The sequence below is a fragment of the Ruditapes philippinarum genome, unplaced genomic scaffold (genome assembly GCF_026571515.1).
Source record: "Ruditapes philippinarum isolate M1 unplaced genomic scaffold, ASM2657151v2 ctg831_1_1_1_1, whole genome shotgun sequence".
Taxonomy (NCBI): domain Eukaryota; kingdom Metazoa; phylum Mollusca; class Bivalvia; order Venerida; family Veneridae; genus Ruditapes; species Ruditapes philippinarum.
Window position 1 is genome coordinate 62,439 of NW_026863283.1, and position 13,614 is coordinate 76,052.

The 13,614-nt window shown below is 32.9% G+C and overlaps 1 protein-coding gene across 2 annotated transcripts; it reads left to right on the forward strand.

Moving 5' to 3' along the window:
* The first annotated feature begins 59 nt into the window (after positions 1-59).
* LOC132721706 (serine--tRNA ligase, mitochondrial-like) lies at positions 60-13,614 on the forward strand. 2 transcript variants are annotated; one of them, XM_060706063.1, is made up of 15 exons: positions 60-218; positions 1,058-1,251; positions 1,459-1,559; positions 2,066-2,101; positions 6,655-6,732; positions 7,121-7,175; positions 7,437-7,509; positions 7,923-8,028; positions 8,546-8,593; positions 9,179-9,287; positions 9,788-9,833; positions 10,288-10,375; positions 12,233-12,345; positions 12,599-12,692; positions 13,447-13,614. In XM_060706063.1, the coding sequence occupies exons 2-15, from the start codon at positions 1,071-1,073 to the stop codon at positions 13,597-13,599; spliced, it is 1,281 nt and encodes a 426-aa protein (XP_060562046.1). In that variant the 5' UTR covers positions 60-218; positions 1,058-1,070; the 3' UTR covers positions 13,600-13,614. The 2 variants fall into 2 exon arrangements, with proteins under 2 accessions (XP_060562046.1, XP_060562047.1); XM_060706064.1 differs by having other exon boundaries at positions 152-222.

Genomic DNA, 13,614 nt, shown 5'->3' on the forward strand with positions numbered 1-13,614 from the left:
TAAGCTTTAAATGTGTTGATTTCTATGAACGTTGCTATTTTACAGAATCAGATATTCTTTTTTTGCCAAGCATGACAAATATACTTAAACTGGAGATTGATGAGGGTCCAGTCAAGTTGATCCGTGTATTGAAATAAAGTGCCGTGAAATACTACAAAAAAAAGATGTCTGCGCCCATGGTGTCGTGATTTTGTTTATAAACTTCAGAAGGCAATACAGTATGTAATTGTATACTTCATTGATAAACACTTATCGTAAATTAAATTATTTGCAGCATGTCAATTGAATTCTTGGATTGGAAAATATATTGCGTAAATTTATTAAGCAATTAAACACATATTGGTTGGTTGACGTCTGTAGACGTACCCTAATAATTTCGTACTTGTTTACGAACAGACATGAAGAGAAAAATATTTGAAAAACAGCATTTAATGTATAAATTAAAGCTTTACACTGACCAAGTCTAAACAGAATTACAATTATTTAAATATACACAACATCTAAATAATAAATTCTACATGACATTTTCATGTAGAATCTATTTACAAAAATAAAACAAAATATGAGAATAGTTGCATACTCTCAAATAGGAAAAGAATCCTTCTTCCAAGTCATATATAAAATCTACAGTTAATAGCATCTCCTAGTTGACCTCTACCAAGTTTTTTCAAATGACCAGTCTGAGGTGAAAAAATGAAAATGTTAAAATTTGCCCAAAGCATATGGCACTTTTGTTACATAAACTTTTAAAGAAAACTTTCAAAATCCTCTCATCAGAAACTACATGTATAAAGCCGACAGCTTAGATGTTTGGTATGAAGGTGATTTGTGATCTGTGCAAAAGTTATGTAACTCATACCCATGGGGTAAAAATCCCCTCCTGTAACAGATTTCAGGTGAGTGAATCAGTGATCTTGGGACACTGTTGCCCACTTTTTTATGTAGCATGATGAGATAATATGGTTACCTATGGACATCAGGCAAATAAAACTTTATGGTAATTACAACTATGTTTTTAATTTCTGATTTAAATTGTCATGCAAGAATGTTTATTTAGATATTTGGACAGAATGAGGGCTGTCAGATCTGCATGTTTTCTGCTAAGGAGGAACCACACATTATCATGGTCAAGACTGAGGAGACAAATACAATGTTTACACACCAGTGTCTCCTGTAGCACTGAATCTTCCACAAGCACTGATGCTAAACATGACAAATATAACCAGTGGAATGTCCCTTTTCAGTTAAAAGGTAAAGAAACAATTTAAATTGTTATTTAGGTAAGGTGTAGGTTTACCTGTCAATAACATAAGTATTTACATTCTACTTATAGATTTTATCACACAGTTCATGTGCAAGCCAAATTTAAACAAATGAAATATTTTAAAAACATATTGTGAAGACAAACATGCAATTGAAATAGCCTGCATTTTTTTAACATTTCAAACTTGTCTTCAGAGCCAGAGTATGATTTTGACTACATATTGGACCCAGACAATCTTGATGCTATCAGAGATAACATTGCACAAAGAAAAGGAGTGGGAAATATAGATTTAGTGGTATGTATAGGAGTCCTTTATATACTCTATATGTACAAACATTATAAGTTATGCACTTATAAACACTCAATATCTGTAACAGTGACTAAATGTATAACTTTAAAAAAGTCTTGTGAAAAATACTTGATAAATATTTTTAATTGTTCAGGGTGAAGTACTTTTCAAGACATCTAGATTTACCATACCTGTCTAATTAATTACTGATATTTAACACAGAATTAAAATTAAAAAAAAACAACAGATAATTGATTTGTTTCATCATTAAAATAAATTGAATGAATACCCATAAAAATTACAAGCCAGGTTGGGAGAGGCAAAATGTGCATCAGTTGTCATAAGTTTATTATTAAACCTCCTTTACTAGCCTATTTAGTCTATTTAGGTTGACATTATTTGATCATATTTATAAAATATATGTCATTAATGATTTAAATCAACAGTGAGTACATGATGAGGCAGATTTTTCTCAGTGAAAACATTCAATGTTATTTCCTTTAATTCTGTAGGTTGATCTACACAGAAAGTTTGTCAATGAAACAAATGTAAGTGTGTTAAAATTTTATCAAAACTTTTAAATATTTACCTGATTAAAATTTCTTTTTGAGGATTTAAAGATAAAAAAGGAGTTGAAGCATGGTTGCTTTATGTGTCTTAATTGTAGGGGTGTAATCGATTCAATCGATATCGGTGTATCAACGATCTTTGTTATTCGATTTGATATCGATTCCATTTTTTAAATATCAGATATCGAATGCATACATATTTCTAGCTAAAGAGACTTCAGCAAACAGGTTTTATAGCACTGATAGACCAAACGTCAAAATAAAAGCGACATATAAAGTTATGGGAGCCAGAACTAACATATTTCAAACATTTTTTTTCTAAATCAACACCAGAGTTACCTCCCAGTGTCTCTCACGAATGCTGCTGAATTTCGTGAATTTTGTGAAAAGGCTTTAAACATTATAGTTACTAGTCATAAGTTGTCATTAAAAGTTATAATGATAAAAAAAGAAACAAATTGTTCACTTTTCATAGTTTATTTTTTTGCATGTGTTAAAATATAACTGCATATTAAAACAAATTAAAAAAGACTTGAAAGCTTAGTTTTACATTTAGTATTCTTTGCATTCACAAAATTAATTGATTATTCTTATTTGATATAATTTTTAGCTCACCTGACCATGAAGTGGTCATGGTGAGGTAAAGTGATGGGGCTATGTCCGGCGTCCGTCGTCGTGCGTTGTGCGTCGTTCGTCGTCAACAATTGGGTTGTTAACAGTCTAGCAGTCACAGTTTTGATTGGATCATTATCAAACTTTGTCAGAATGTTTGTCTCAATGAAATACAGATCGAGTTCGAAGATGGGTTATCTCGGGTCAAAAACTAGGTCACAGGAGCTAAAAATAGAAAAAGCTTGTTAACACTCTAGAGGCTGCAGTTTTCATCCAAATATTCTGGAAATTTGTCAGGAAGGTTGTTTTGATGATATCTAGGTCAAGTTCGAAGATGGGTCATCTCCGATCAAAAACTAGGTCACAGGAGCTAAAAATAGAAAAAGCTTGTTAACACTCTAACAATTTGGTTGTTAACAGTCTAGCAGTCACAGTTTTGATTGGATCATTATCAAACTTTGTCAGAATGTTTGTCTCAATGAAATACAGATCGAGTTCGAAGATGGGTTATCTCGGGTCAAAAACTAGGTCACAGGAGCTAAAAATAGAAAAAGCTTGTTAACACTCTAGAGGCTGCAGTTTTCATCCAAATATTCTGGAAATTTGTCAGGAAGGTTGTTTTAATAATATCTAGGTCAAGTTCGAAGATGGGTCATCTCGGGTCAAAAACTAGGTCACAGGAGCTAAAAATAGAAAAAGCTTGTTAACACAGTAGTGGCTGCAGTTTTCATCCAAATATTCTGGAAATTTGTCAGGAAGGTTGTTTTGATGATATCTAGGTCAAGTTCGAAAATGGGTCATCTCCGGTCAAAAACTAGGTCACAGGAGCTAAAAATAGAAAAAGCTTGTTAACACTCTGGTGGCTGCAGTTTTCATCCAAATATTCTGGAAATTAGTAAGGAAAGTTGTTTTGATGATTTCTAGGTCAAGTTCGAAGATGGGTCATCTGCGGTCAAAAACTAGGTCACAGGAGCTAAAAATAGAAAAAGCTTGTTAACACTCTAGTGGCTGCAGTTTTCATCCAAATATTCTGGAAATTTGTCAGGAAGGTTGTTTTGATGATATCTAGGTCAAGTTCAAAGATGGGTCATCTCTGGTCAAAAACTAGGTCACAGGAGCTAAAAATAGAAAAAGCTTGTTAACACTCTAGTGGCTGCAGTTTTCATCCAAATATTCTGGAAATTTGTCAGAAAGGTTGTTTTGATGATATCTAGGTCAAGTTCGAAAATTGGTCATCTCCGGTCAAAAACTAGGTCACAGGAGCTAAAAATAGAAAAAGCTTGTTAACATTCTGGTGGCTGCAGTTTTCATCCAAATATTCTGGAAATTAGTCAGGAAAGTTGTTTTGATGATTTCTAGGTCAAGTTCGAAGATGGGTCATCTTCGGTCAAAAACAAGGTTACAGGATCTAAAAAAAGAAAAAGCTTGTTTACACTCTAGTGGCTGCAGTTTTCATCAAAATATTCTTGAAATTTGTCAGGTAGGTTGTTTTGATGATTTCTAGGTCAAGTTCGATGATGGGTCATGTCCGGTCAAAAACTAGGTCAACAATGCTAAAAATAGAAAAAGATTGTTAACACTCTAGTTGCTGCAGTTTTCATCCAAATATTTTGGAAATTTGTCAGAAAGGTTGTTTTGATGATTTCTAGGTCAAGTTTGAAAATGAGTCATCTCCGCTCAAAAACTACGTCACTGGAGCTTAAAATATAATAAGTTTGTTAACATTATAGTGGCTGCAGTTTTCGTCCAAATATTCTGGAAATTAGTCAGGAAGGTTTTTTTTTAATGATATCTAAGTCAAGTTCGAAGATGGGTCATGTCCGGTCAAAAAATAGGTCACAGGAGCTAAAAATAGAAAAAGCTCTAGTGGCTGCAGTTTTGATCCAAATATTCTGGAAATTTGTCAGGAAAGTTGTTTTGATGATTTCTAGGTCAAGTTCGAAGATGGGTCATCTTCGGTCAAAAACTAGGTCACAGGAGCTAAAAATAGAAAAAGCTTGTTAACACTCTAGTGGCTGCAGTTTTCATCCAAATATTCTGGAAATTTGTCAGGAAGGTTGTTTTGATGATATCTAGGTCAAGTTCGAAGATGGGTCATCTTAGGTCAAAAACTAGGTCACAGGAGCTAAAAATAGAAAAAGCTTGTTAACACTCTAGTGGCTGCAGTTTTCATCCAAATATTCTGGAAATTTGTCAGGAAAGTTGTTTTGATGATTTCTAGGTCAAGTTTGAAGATGGGTCATCTCCGGTCAAAAACTAGGTCACAGGAGCTAAAAATAGAAAAATCTTGTTAACACTCTAGTGGCTGCAGTTTTCATCCAAATATTCTGGAAATTTGTCAGGAAGGTTGTTTTGATGATTTCTAGGTCAAGTTCGAAGATGGGACAACTCCGGTCAAAAACTAGGTCACAGGAGCTAAAAATAGAAAAAGCTTGTTAACACTCTAGTGGCTGCAGTTTCATCCAAATATTCTGGAAATTAGTCAGAAAAGTTGTTTTGATGATTTCTAGGTCAAGTTTGAAGATGGGTCTTCTCGGGTCAAAAACTAGGTCACAGGAGCTAAAAATAGAAAAATCTTGTTAACACTCTAGTGGCTGCAGTTTTCTTCCAAACATTCTGGAAATTTGTCAGGAAGGTTGTTTTGATGATTTCTAGGTCAAGTTCGAAGATGGGTCATCTCAGGTCAAAAACTAGGTCACAGGAGCTAAAAATAGAAAAGCTTGTTAACACTCAAGTGGCTGCAGTTTTCATCTAAATATTCTGGAAATTTGTCAAGAAGGTTGTTTTGATGATTTCTAGGTCAAGTTCGAGGATGGGTCATCTCCGGTCAAAAACTAGGTCACAGGAGCTAAAAATAGAAAAATCTTGTTAACACTCTAGTGGCTGCAGTTTTCATCCAAATATTCTGGAAATTTGTCAGGAAGGTTGTTTTGATGATTTCTAGGTCAAGTTCGAAGATGGGTCATCTCCGGTCAAAAACTAGGTCACAGGAGCTAAAAATAGAAAAAGCTTGTTAACACTAGTGGCTGCAGTTTTCATCCAAATATTCTGGCAATTTGTCAGGAAAGTTGTTTTGACTCTAGTGGCTGCAGTTTTCATCTAAATATTCTGGAAATTCGTCAAGAAGGTTGTTTTGATGATTTCTAGGTCAAGTTCAAAGATGGGTTATCTCCGGTCAAAAACTAGGTCACAGGAGTTAAAAATAGAAAAAGCTTGTAAACACTCTAGTGGCTGCAGTATTGAGTCAAATATTCTGGAAATTTGTCAGGAAGGTTATTTTGATGATTTCTGGGTCAAGTTCGAAGATGGGTCATGTTAGGTCAAAAACTCGGTCACAGGAGCTAAAAATAGACAAAGCTTGTTTACACTCTAGTGGCTGCAGTTTTGATTCAAATATTCTGGAAATTAGTCAGGAAGGTTGTTTTGATGATTTCTGGGTCAAGTGCTAAGATTGGTCATGTCCGGTCAAAAACTAGGTCACAGGAGCTAAAAATAGAAAAATCTTTTTAACACTAGTGGCTGCAGTTTTGATCCAAATTTCCTGGAAATTGGTCAGGAATGTTGTTTTGATGATTTCTAGGTCAAGTTTGAATATGGGTCGTGTCCGGTCAAAAATTAGGTCACATTGCCCAAATATGGAAAAATCTTTATAACACACTAGAGGTCACATGTTTGACTCAGTTGTCATCAAACTTGGCCATGATGCTTGTTTAAGACATTGCTTGGATGCGGTTGTGTCAGGTGAGCGATCCGGGGCCATCATGGCCCTCTTGTTTATATTAATTAAACATGCATTTATATACTAGTACCTTTTCATGTAACATGGAAAAGAGTATGACCAAAAATTTATTTTCACTAATGATAGGCCCTAATATTAAGGTAAGGCTATATGAAAAAATTAGCTTTTCTTTTTGCTTCAGCCAGGAGAGAAAGAGAAAGTAAGGCGAGAGTTTATACAGGCTGTAGGAGAAATACCAAACATAAGTCACCCACATTCTGTAAATATTAGTTTGATTATCTTAACTATAGCAGTAAAGATTTCATGTGTTATTTTGTGACAATAATAGCTTTTTTAAAATTGATTAAATTGATGACCATATTTGTTTTGTTGGACGACATTTAAAAGTAAGGGAACTTCGGTAGTATATTTAAAAATTTCAAAATTTGTGTTAATTTATATTCCATGAAAGTTTAAGATAGTTGGTAATAATTGAATGTCTGAACAACTAGTTTATTACATGATTTTCAAAGCATTTTCTTAATTGTTTCATTGGTTATAACTATCATCATTAAAAAAACTAAAAATGAAATTAATCATAGTTTTATTTCTATTGGAACTTGGCAGTTAGAAGTATTTGATATTTAACTTTGTGTGTTATTTTTCAGCCAGTCGGAGAAGAGGATGCCGCTAAGCTTGTTGACCTGGTTGGAACTAAAAGAGGTATAGTATACATGTAGAGACATTTCTTTTCATGGTTTATCAAAATTTCTTAATCAAAGATTTTGATTTTATGGAAAAAATCATTTAAACTGAAATTTTCTTGACTATTTCTCTCTTAATATTGGATGGATCCTGATGAATATCAAAAACTCAATTTCAAGCTTTAGTACAATTAAGAATGATAGATACATAATTTGAAAAAAAAAATTATTGTAAGTTTTACATGTTTAAAGTTATAATAAATGTGTATTGTATATTTAGAGGTGACAGCTGGTCAGCCACCATTAAAAACAATGTTAGAACTTGGGGAGCAGCTTGGCATGTTAAGAACAAGGTAAATGAATAAAGAAACTTTCTCAGTTATAGATCCAATCACAATCATGTCTAGTAAGCTTAGAATAGGCCATGTTCATCAGAGGTATGTTTAGCCTGATTATAGGACATGTTTTTGTGTGTGATGATTTCGTTGCCATTCTTCCTCCAGTGCTATTTGAAAACCCAAGTTTGTACTCATACAAAATCAAGGGACACACTTTTGTGAAATGCAGAACTTCATAATTTGGATGTAAATTAGTTGCATAGGCTAGTTTTCATTGCATTATCTTTATATCCATAAAAAATAAAGGGTAAATAGCCAGTTAGGTAAAGAATATAATTCTTAAAAAGCCATTGTAATATTGACTATTCAAAGTATATTTTTAATGTGAATTATTTCTTTAAAATATTGACATGTACTATATATTTTAGCAATGTTGCTATGACAACAGGACATACAACATACTACTTCCTGGATCAGTTTGCCATGTTGGAGCAAGCTTTAATAAGATATACAGTAGATTATTTACTACACAAGGTAAATATTTTGATTTTATGTTATTACATATCAGTGCACACCTACCTTAATTCCTATATATCAAACCTCTAACAACTGCATCAGGGAACCTGCGTCAGAGATTGTAAAGACATTTTCTCAGCTTAAAGTCAGATATAATATTGGGTTTTGACTGGTAAAAAAATGCCACACAATGTACATTGAACTATGAAAATCCTGTGATTTGAGACATACCTCAGAAAAACATTTGCCTGTTTGTTGGCTTCCAAGTTTAGGACATTGTATTTGTCACCTGGTTGTGATAAGTTTGAGTCACACAGAGAAGGATTTTTTTTTCAGATGATTATATAGGCATTTTTCTGTTACAAATTAAAATGTTTACTGTACATGGTTGATAAAATCATTGATCTACATGTACAGTGTACTTTCTTATGGACTCTATCCATCTATCAATCGAAAGATATATGAAAATATAAGTCCTGTGAATTTTATTTAACATATAATTGTATTTGTAAGAATCAGTATGATATTGTTACAGGGTTTCCAGCTGGTGTCTGTACCTGACTTGTTACGTCCTGAAATTATTGTAAGTATTCTTACATCATAGCAACGTAATAATATTTTATAATTTGTCACAGAAATATTGCAGTACCAATGAATTATGATAAAATGAATTGTAAAAAGTTTTCCTCTTTCTTTCATCATATTAGATGGTAAAATACTGACATTTCAACAGTAGACTTCTCAAAAGTTTTGACACAAATCCAGATTGGCAAATGGTTTTCAAAGTTTCTAAATTGTTTTTTCCTCCTATTTATTTTAGATCTTGCCTTCTCTCAATTTAGAAATCTACTTAAATAATTTAGAGAATTGATATTAATATATTAAAGTTTATAAGCCTTTAGTTTATATCTTGAAGTGAAGTCTTACTGGGATCTATATTGTTGATGTGGGAATGCATAGATATTATTATTGTAATAAGTTTTATATCATGGTATACTAGTAGACAGCTGTAAGTTTATTTAACCCTAGCTTCTTGGCTTTGGTTTTATAACAAATAACCATTTTATATATGGCCATTACATGATTTGACATGTCAAAATATTCATAAAGATTTAATAAATTTGCAACATCTTTGTTTATAAATAATTCATATCATTTGTATTACCAGGAAAGTTGTGGTTTTAAGACGACAGGTGATGTGGCCCAGGTATATAGACTTGACCAATCTAGACATCCTGATCTCTGTTTGATAGGAACCTCTGAAATGTCGTTAGCAGGTTAGTCACAGCGGGTACACAAGGGGATACACATGTATATGTAATGATGAACATATGTTTTAGTGGAATGTGTAATAATATACATGTACCTAAGTCTCAGCAGAAATGTATCAAAATAGTTTGTACTGGTTTTGGAGAGGTGGTTATTGAGATGAAGAAAGGGATGTCTATGTTGCAGCTTTGTGTACTTATATTTCTTTCCCCCTATATATAGTAAGGTATAAAAGGGAAAACTTGATATAATTTTTATGTGAAAGATTTCCATTCTTCAAGACTAACTCTCCTAGCAAAGACTGATGACTGATTCTTCACTTGCCAAATAGATAACTTTACTGTGTGCAAGTTTTGTGTTTCTAGGTGGACTGACTTTATTAATTTCTATTGATTTACCCTAGTTAGGGAAAGACTCAAGGGCACTTTTATCAATTTTTTCTATTTGTACAATAAAGGTAGGATTTTTTCCTTGTCATTCATTTACTTATATAATTGCTTCCTTCCAGGATATTTCATGGATGAAGTCCAGAAAGCAAATGATTTACCTATTAAGTGAGTAAAACATTTTATGAGTCATATGTCTTCTATGAACTTATAGTAATATTTGTATGGAAGCATACATGACAAAACCAACATAGTGCGTTTGCAACCAGCATGGATCCAGACCAGCCTGCGCATCCGCACAGTCTGATCAGGATTCATGCTATATGCTGTCAGTTTATCCACTTGTAATAGAGTGCGCAGGCTGGTCTGGATCCATGCTGGTCGCAAACACACTATGTTGGTTCTGTCATGACGTGGCTCATATATAGTTATCAGTATAATCATATTTTAAGCCATTATACTCAGGTGATCAATATAGGGCCATCATGGCCCTCTTATTTATTATTAACAACTGGTTCAAGACAGTGATATATTCATGATGGTAATATGATTTGGCAGGTAGTTTTATTTCAATACAGTATATGACTGTTCTGGATTTTTTTTCTATTGTTATTTTGAACAGGTTAGCTGCTGTAAGCAGGTGTTATAGAGCTGAGACATCTAGAGTAGAAGAGGAGTTAGGTCTGTATAGAGTACATCAGTTCACCAAGGTTTGTTTTACTCCCATTTGTCTCCTTTATGATATTAATATTTTTGCATATCAGACAGGTATTTCAATTAGTTTTACCCATGCTGGAAATTTTGTGCTACACAATGGCATGCTTAGGATGACGTAATTCCATTATGAATGTAATTGTGATTTCATATGCTGTGGCAAAAAAATAATTACGGCTGTAATGACATAAATTTCCATGGAAAATTGTTTTATTAAGGTATTTAAAAGAATTTAAAATATTATGGAAAATGGAAGAATATGCAAGAAAAAATATCTGGAATATGTTTGCCGTTTGGATCGCAATTTCTTGCATAGCAGACTGGCGTTTCTCTGAGTTTTACCCATGCCGGAAATTTTATCTGGCATGGGGGGTGCCAGATGAGTCGCGTGCCAAACAACAACGTCATTTTAGCGCATTTTATAAATGAACTGTGTTAAGGTATGACCCACCTAATGCATTACCTCCACTTTGAAGAGTACTCATATAGGCTAGAACTACTAGCAACTGCATTGAAACTGAGGGGCACGGGTTCAAGCCCCAGAAGAGGCAACTTTTTTTTCTTTCTTTTTTTTTTCTTTGAACATTATTTGTGTCTTTCAGATCACTCTTGATAAGAAAAAAGTGTTTGATTTTAATTTTAAAATTATTATTGGTATTTTTGGGGTAAATTGTGCCAAATTTATTATCAAATATGGTACCTGATATTTTCAAAGTCTAATAAAATAAAAACTAGACGGTAAAAGTATTTTACTTTTGACAAGCGCATCCAATATACTTCTAAAAAAATTTATGCAAACTTTGAAAACAGCCCCTGATTTGAGTAAGTTTTAGGGATATTTTGAATAAGGCCCTCCAAGTAGAAAAATGATCAAACAACTACTTAAAATGGGTGGGGTAGGGTAACATTTATATACATATTTCAAACATTTTGAGTAGAAACAATAATTTTGCTGGGTCATTTGTTAGCTGATTGCTATTATTTGTTTCTTAAATATTTTCTATAGGAAAACATTATTTCATAATGATTATATAATGGAATGATTAGAGTTTCTCATTTCTGAAAAAGAGCCCTTCTAATAGCCAAGTTTTACTTTAGAAAAATCTCCATAACTCGTAAACCATACGGTAAACTTTGTTCAAATTTTGCATTCTTGTGTCTTTTAAGGTATTTAACTGACTTATGTTGTCAATTTTAAAGTTCCTGATAGTGCCCATTAGGGGGCTCATACCTTAAAATGACATCATTTTAGAAGGGAACTATGTGCTAAGGATGACGTCATTTCGCCGTTGTTATTAAAGTTGTAAATTCATACGCTATTGTAAGAAAATAGTTATGGATGAAATGACATTAATTTCCATGAACAAATATCTTATTGAGGTAAACCCTTTTAAATATGAAATAATATGGCAGAATATGCAAGAAAAAATATCTGACATATATTTTTGTTTCGGATCAAAATATCCGTCCCTCGGGAACCCGCCATGGGTGGTTACTCAGCAAGTCTCGGGACGGATATTCCGATCTGAACCACAACAGATATTATTAATAAAAATTTAAATATATATTAAAAAAATGTTGCAAAAAAAGCGTCAGCCAAACTGATTCATCAAATTTGTTTAATTATTTGTTTGTGAAATATATCTCAACTATAAAATATTTATTTAAAGAGAAATTCCAATGGCTAACATTTGCTATCTTAGTCTTTCTTACACACATAAAGTATATCAATATTGACTACATCATTACAATTTTTAACAAACTATATTTTTGTAACTTCACATGTTTCACTGTAACATTGTAATTGTTTGTTGTTGATATTTTATTATAGTGCATAAATTATTGTATTACAGGTAGAAATGTTTGGGGTGACAGGAAACAAAACAGGGGAAGAAGGCAATGAATTGCTCCATGAACTTACAGAGATTGAGAAAACTTTATTTAGTCAACTAGATTTACATTTTAGGTATGTGTTTTACCACTTTAGTGGCAGATAATAAACTGATGTCTAAGATTCATAATGAGGGAACCGCTACTGGTGTATACTTTTTTGTAATTTAAAAGTTGAAAAAGTTAATACAGTTGCTATTTTATCAGAGCATGAAATACAAATGTAGTTTGTTGTAGGATAGAAGAATATAAATGAATTTAAACTATACATGTATGATAATCATACTGTCTTGTTAAAACACAGAATTTGTATATATAATATCTTACAGAATACTAGATATGCCCACGGCAGAGTTAGGGGCTCCTGCCCATAGAAAGTTTGATTTTGAGGCTTGGATGCCAGCAAGGCAGTTTTGGGGAGAGGTATGTAGAAAATTGAAACATAAATTATGAAAGGTTTTTTTCTAACTTTTGTTGAGAATTCTCACCCGGCACTGTAAAAGTCATTTTGCTTTTTGCCAGGCTTTACTGCTTGAAAAAAAAAACAGGTGTCTCATCTGTGCATTATTTCCGTCATAGCGGGCACCAACCTTTCATGAACTATCTGTATAGCTGCCTTAATCCCAGGCAAAACAAGTGAATTGAAGTCAGTGACCTTAACCACTAGGCCTCAGAGTCAAAGGCCTCTTTATTCTTCAGACAAATGTGTTTCCCCCCTCAGTTTATTCATTAACCATCTTTACTGGTAATGGAAGACTCAGTTGCTGCAACATAGGTTATAAGATGCAAAAGTGGAGAAAAACATGGGATTACTAACCTTTAATAACTTATTTAGATAGCTTTTATAGTATCAGGAACCTGATGTACTTACATATGGAGATATTGTATTTTTTTTTCAAAAGTGATTGGACACGTAAGCTTGAAATTTAACATTAGGAAATAAATGGAATGCAAATTTAAACTGGAAGATGAAAGTGAAATGAATATTGGACATTTTGTGTTATGGTATATGCAGCCTGTCTATATTAATTATGTAGTCTGTTAAGTCACTTAAAATCTCACCAATATTTCAGGAATTATAACCCTTGAACTGATAGATACTAACTTAATTCATGTTTTATATTATTTATTACTACTGGTCTATGTGTGATACTAAATATAACTATTCATATTTCAGATATCAAGTGCCTCTAACTGTACAGACTATCAGAGTAGAAGATTACATATAAAATATAGAACAGATAATGATGATGATGAAATCAGACATTGTACAACAGTAAGTCCATATGTCTACAATATTTCTTCCAGATTTCCCAAATACTCACCTTAGTGCAGTAATGGATTA

What these genes read in the sequence shown, in the direction of transcription:
- LOC132721706 (XM_060706063.1), top strand. Translation starts at nt 1,071, where the DNA reads ATGAGGGCTGTCAGATCTGCATGTTTTCTGCTAAGGAGGAACCACACA. An exon ending in TGTCCCTTTTCAGTTAAAAG is followed by an intron (nt 1,252 to 1,458) that starts GTAAAGAAACAA and finishes ACTTGTCTTCAG; the next exon opens with AGCCAGAGTATGATTTTGAC. An exon ending in CAACTAGATTTACATTTTAG is followed by an intron (nt 12,346 to 12,598) that starts GTATGTGTTTTA and finishes AATATCTTACAG; the next exon opens with AATACTAGATATGCCCACGG.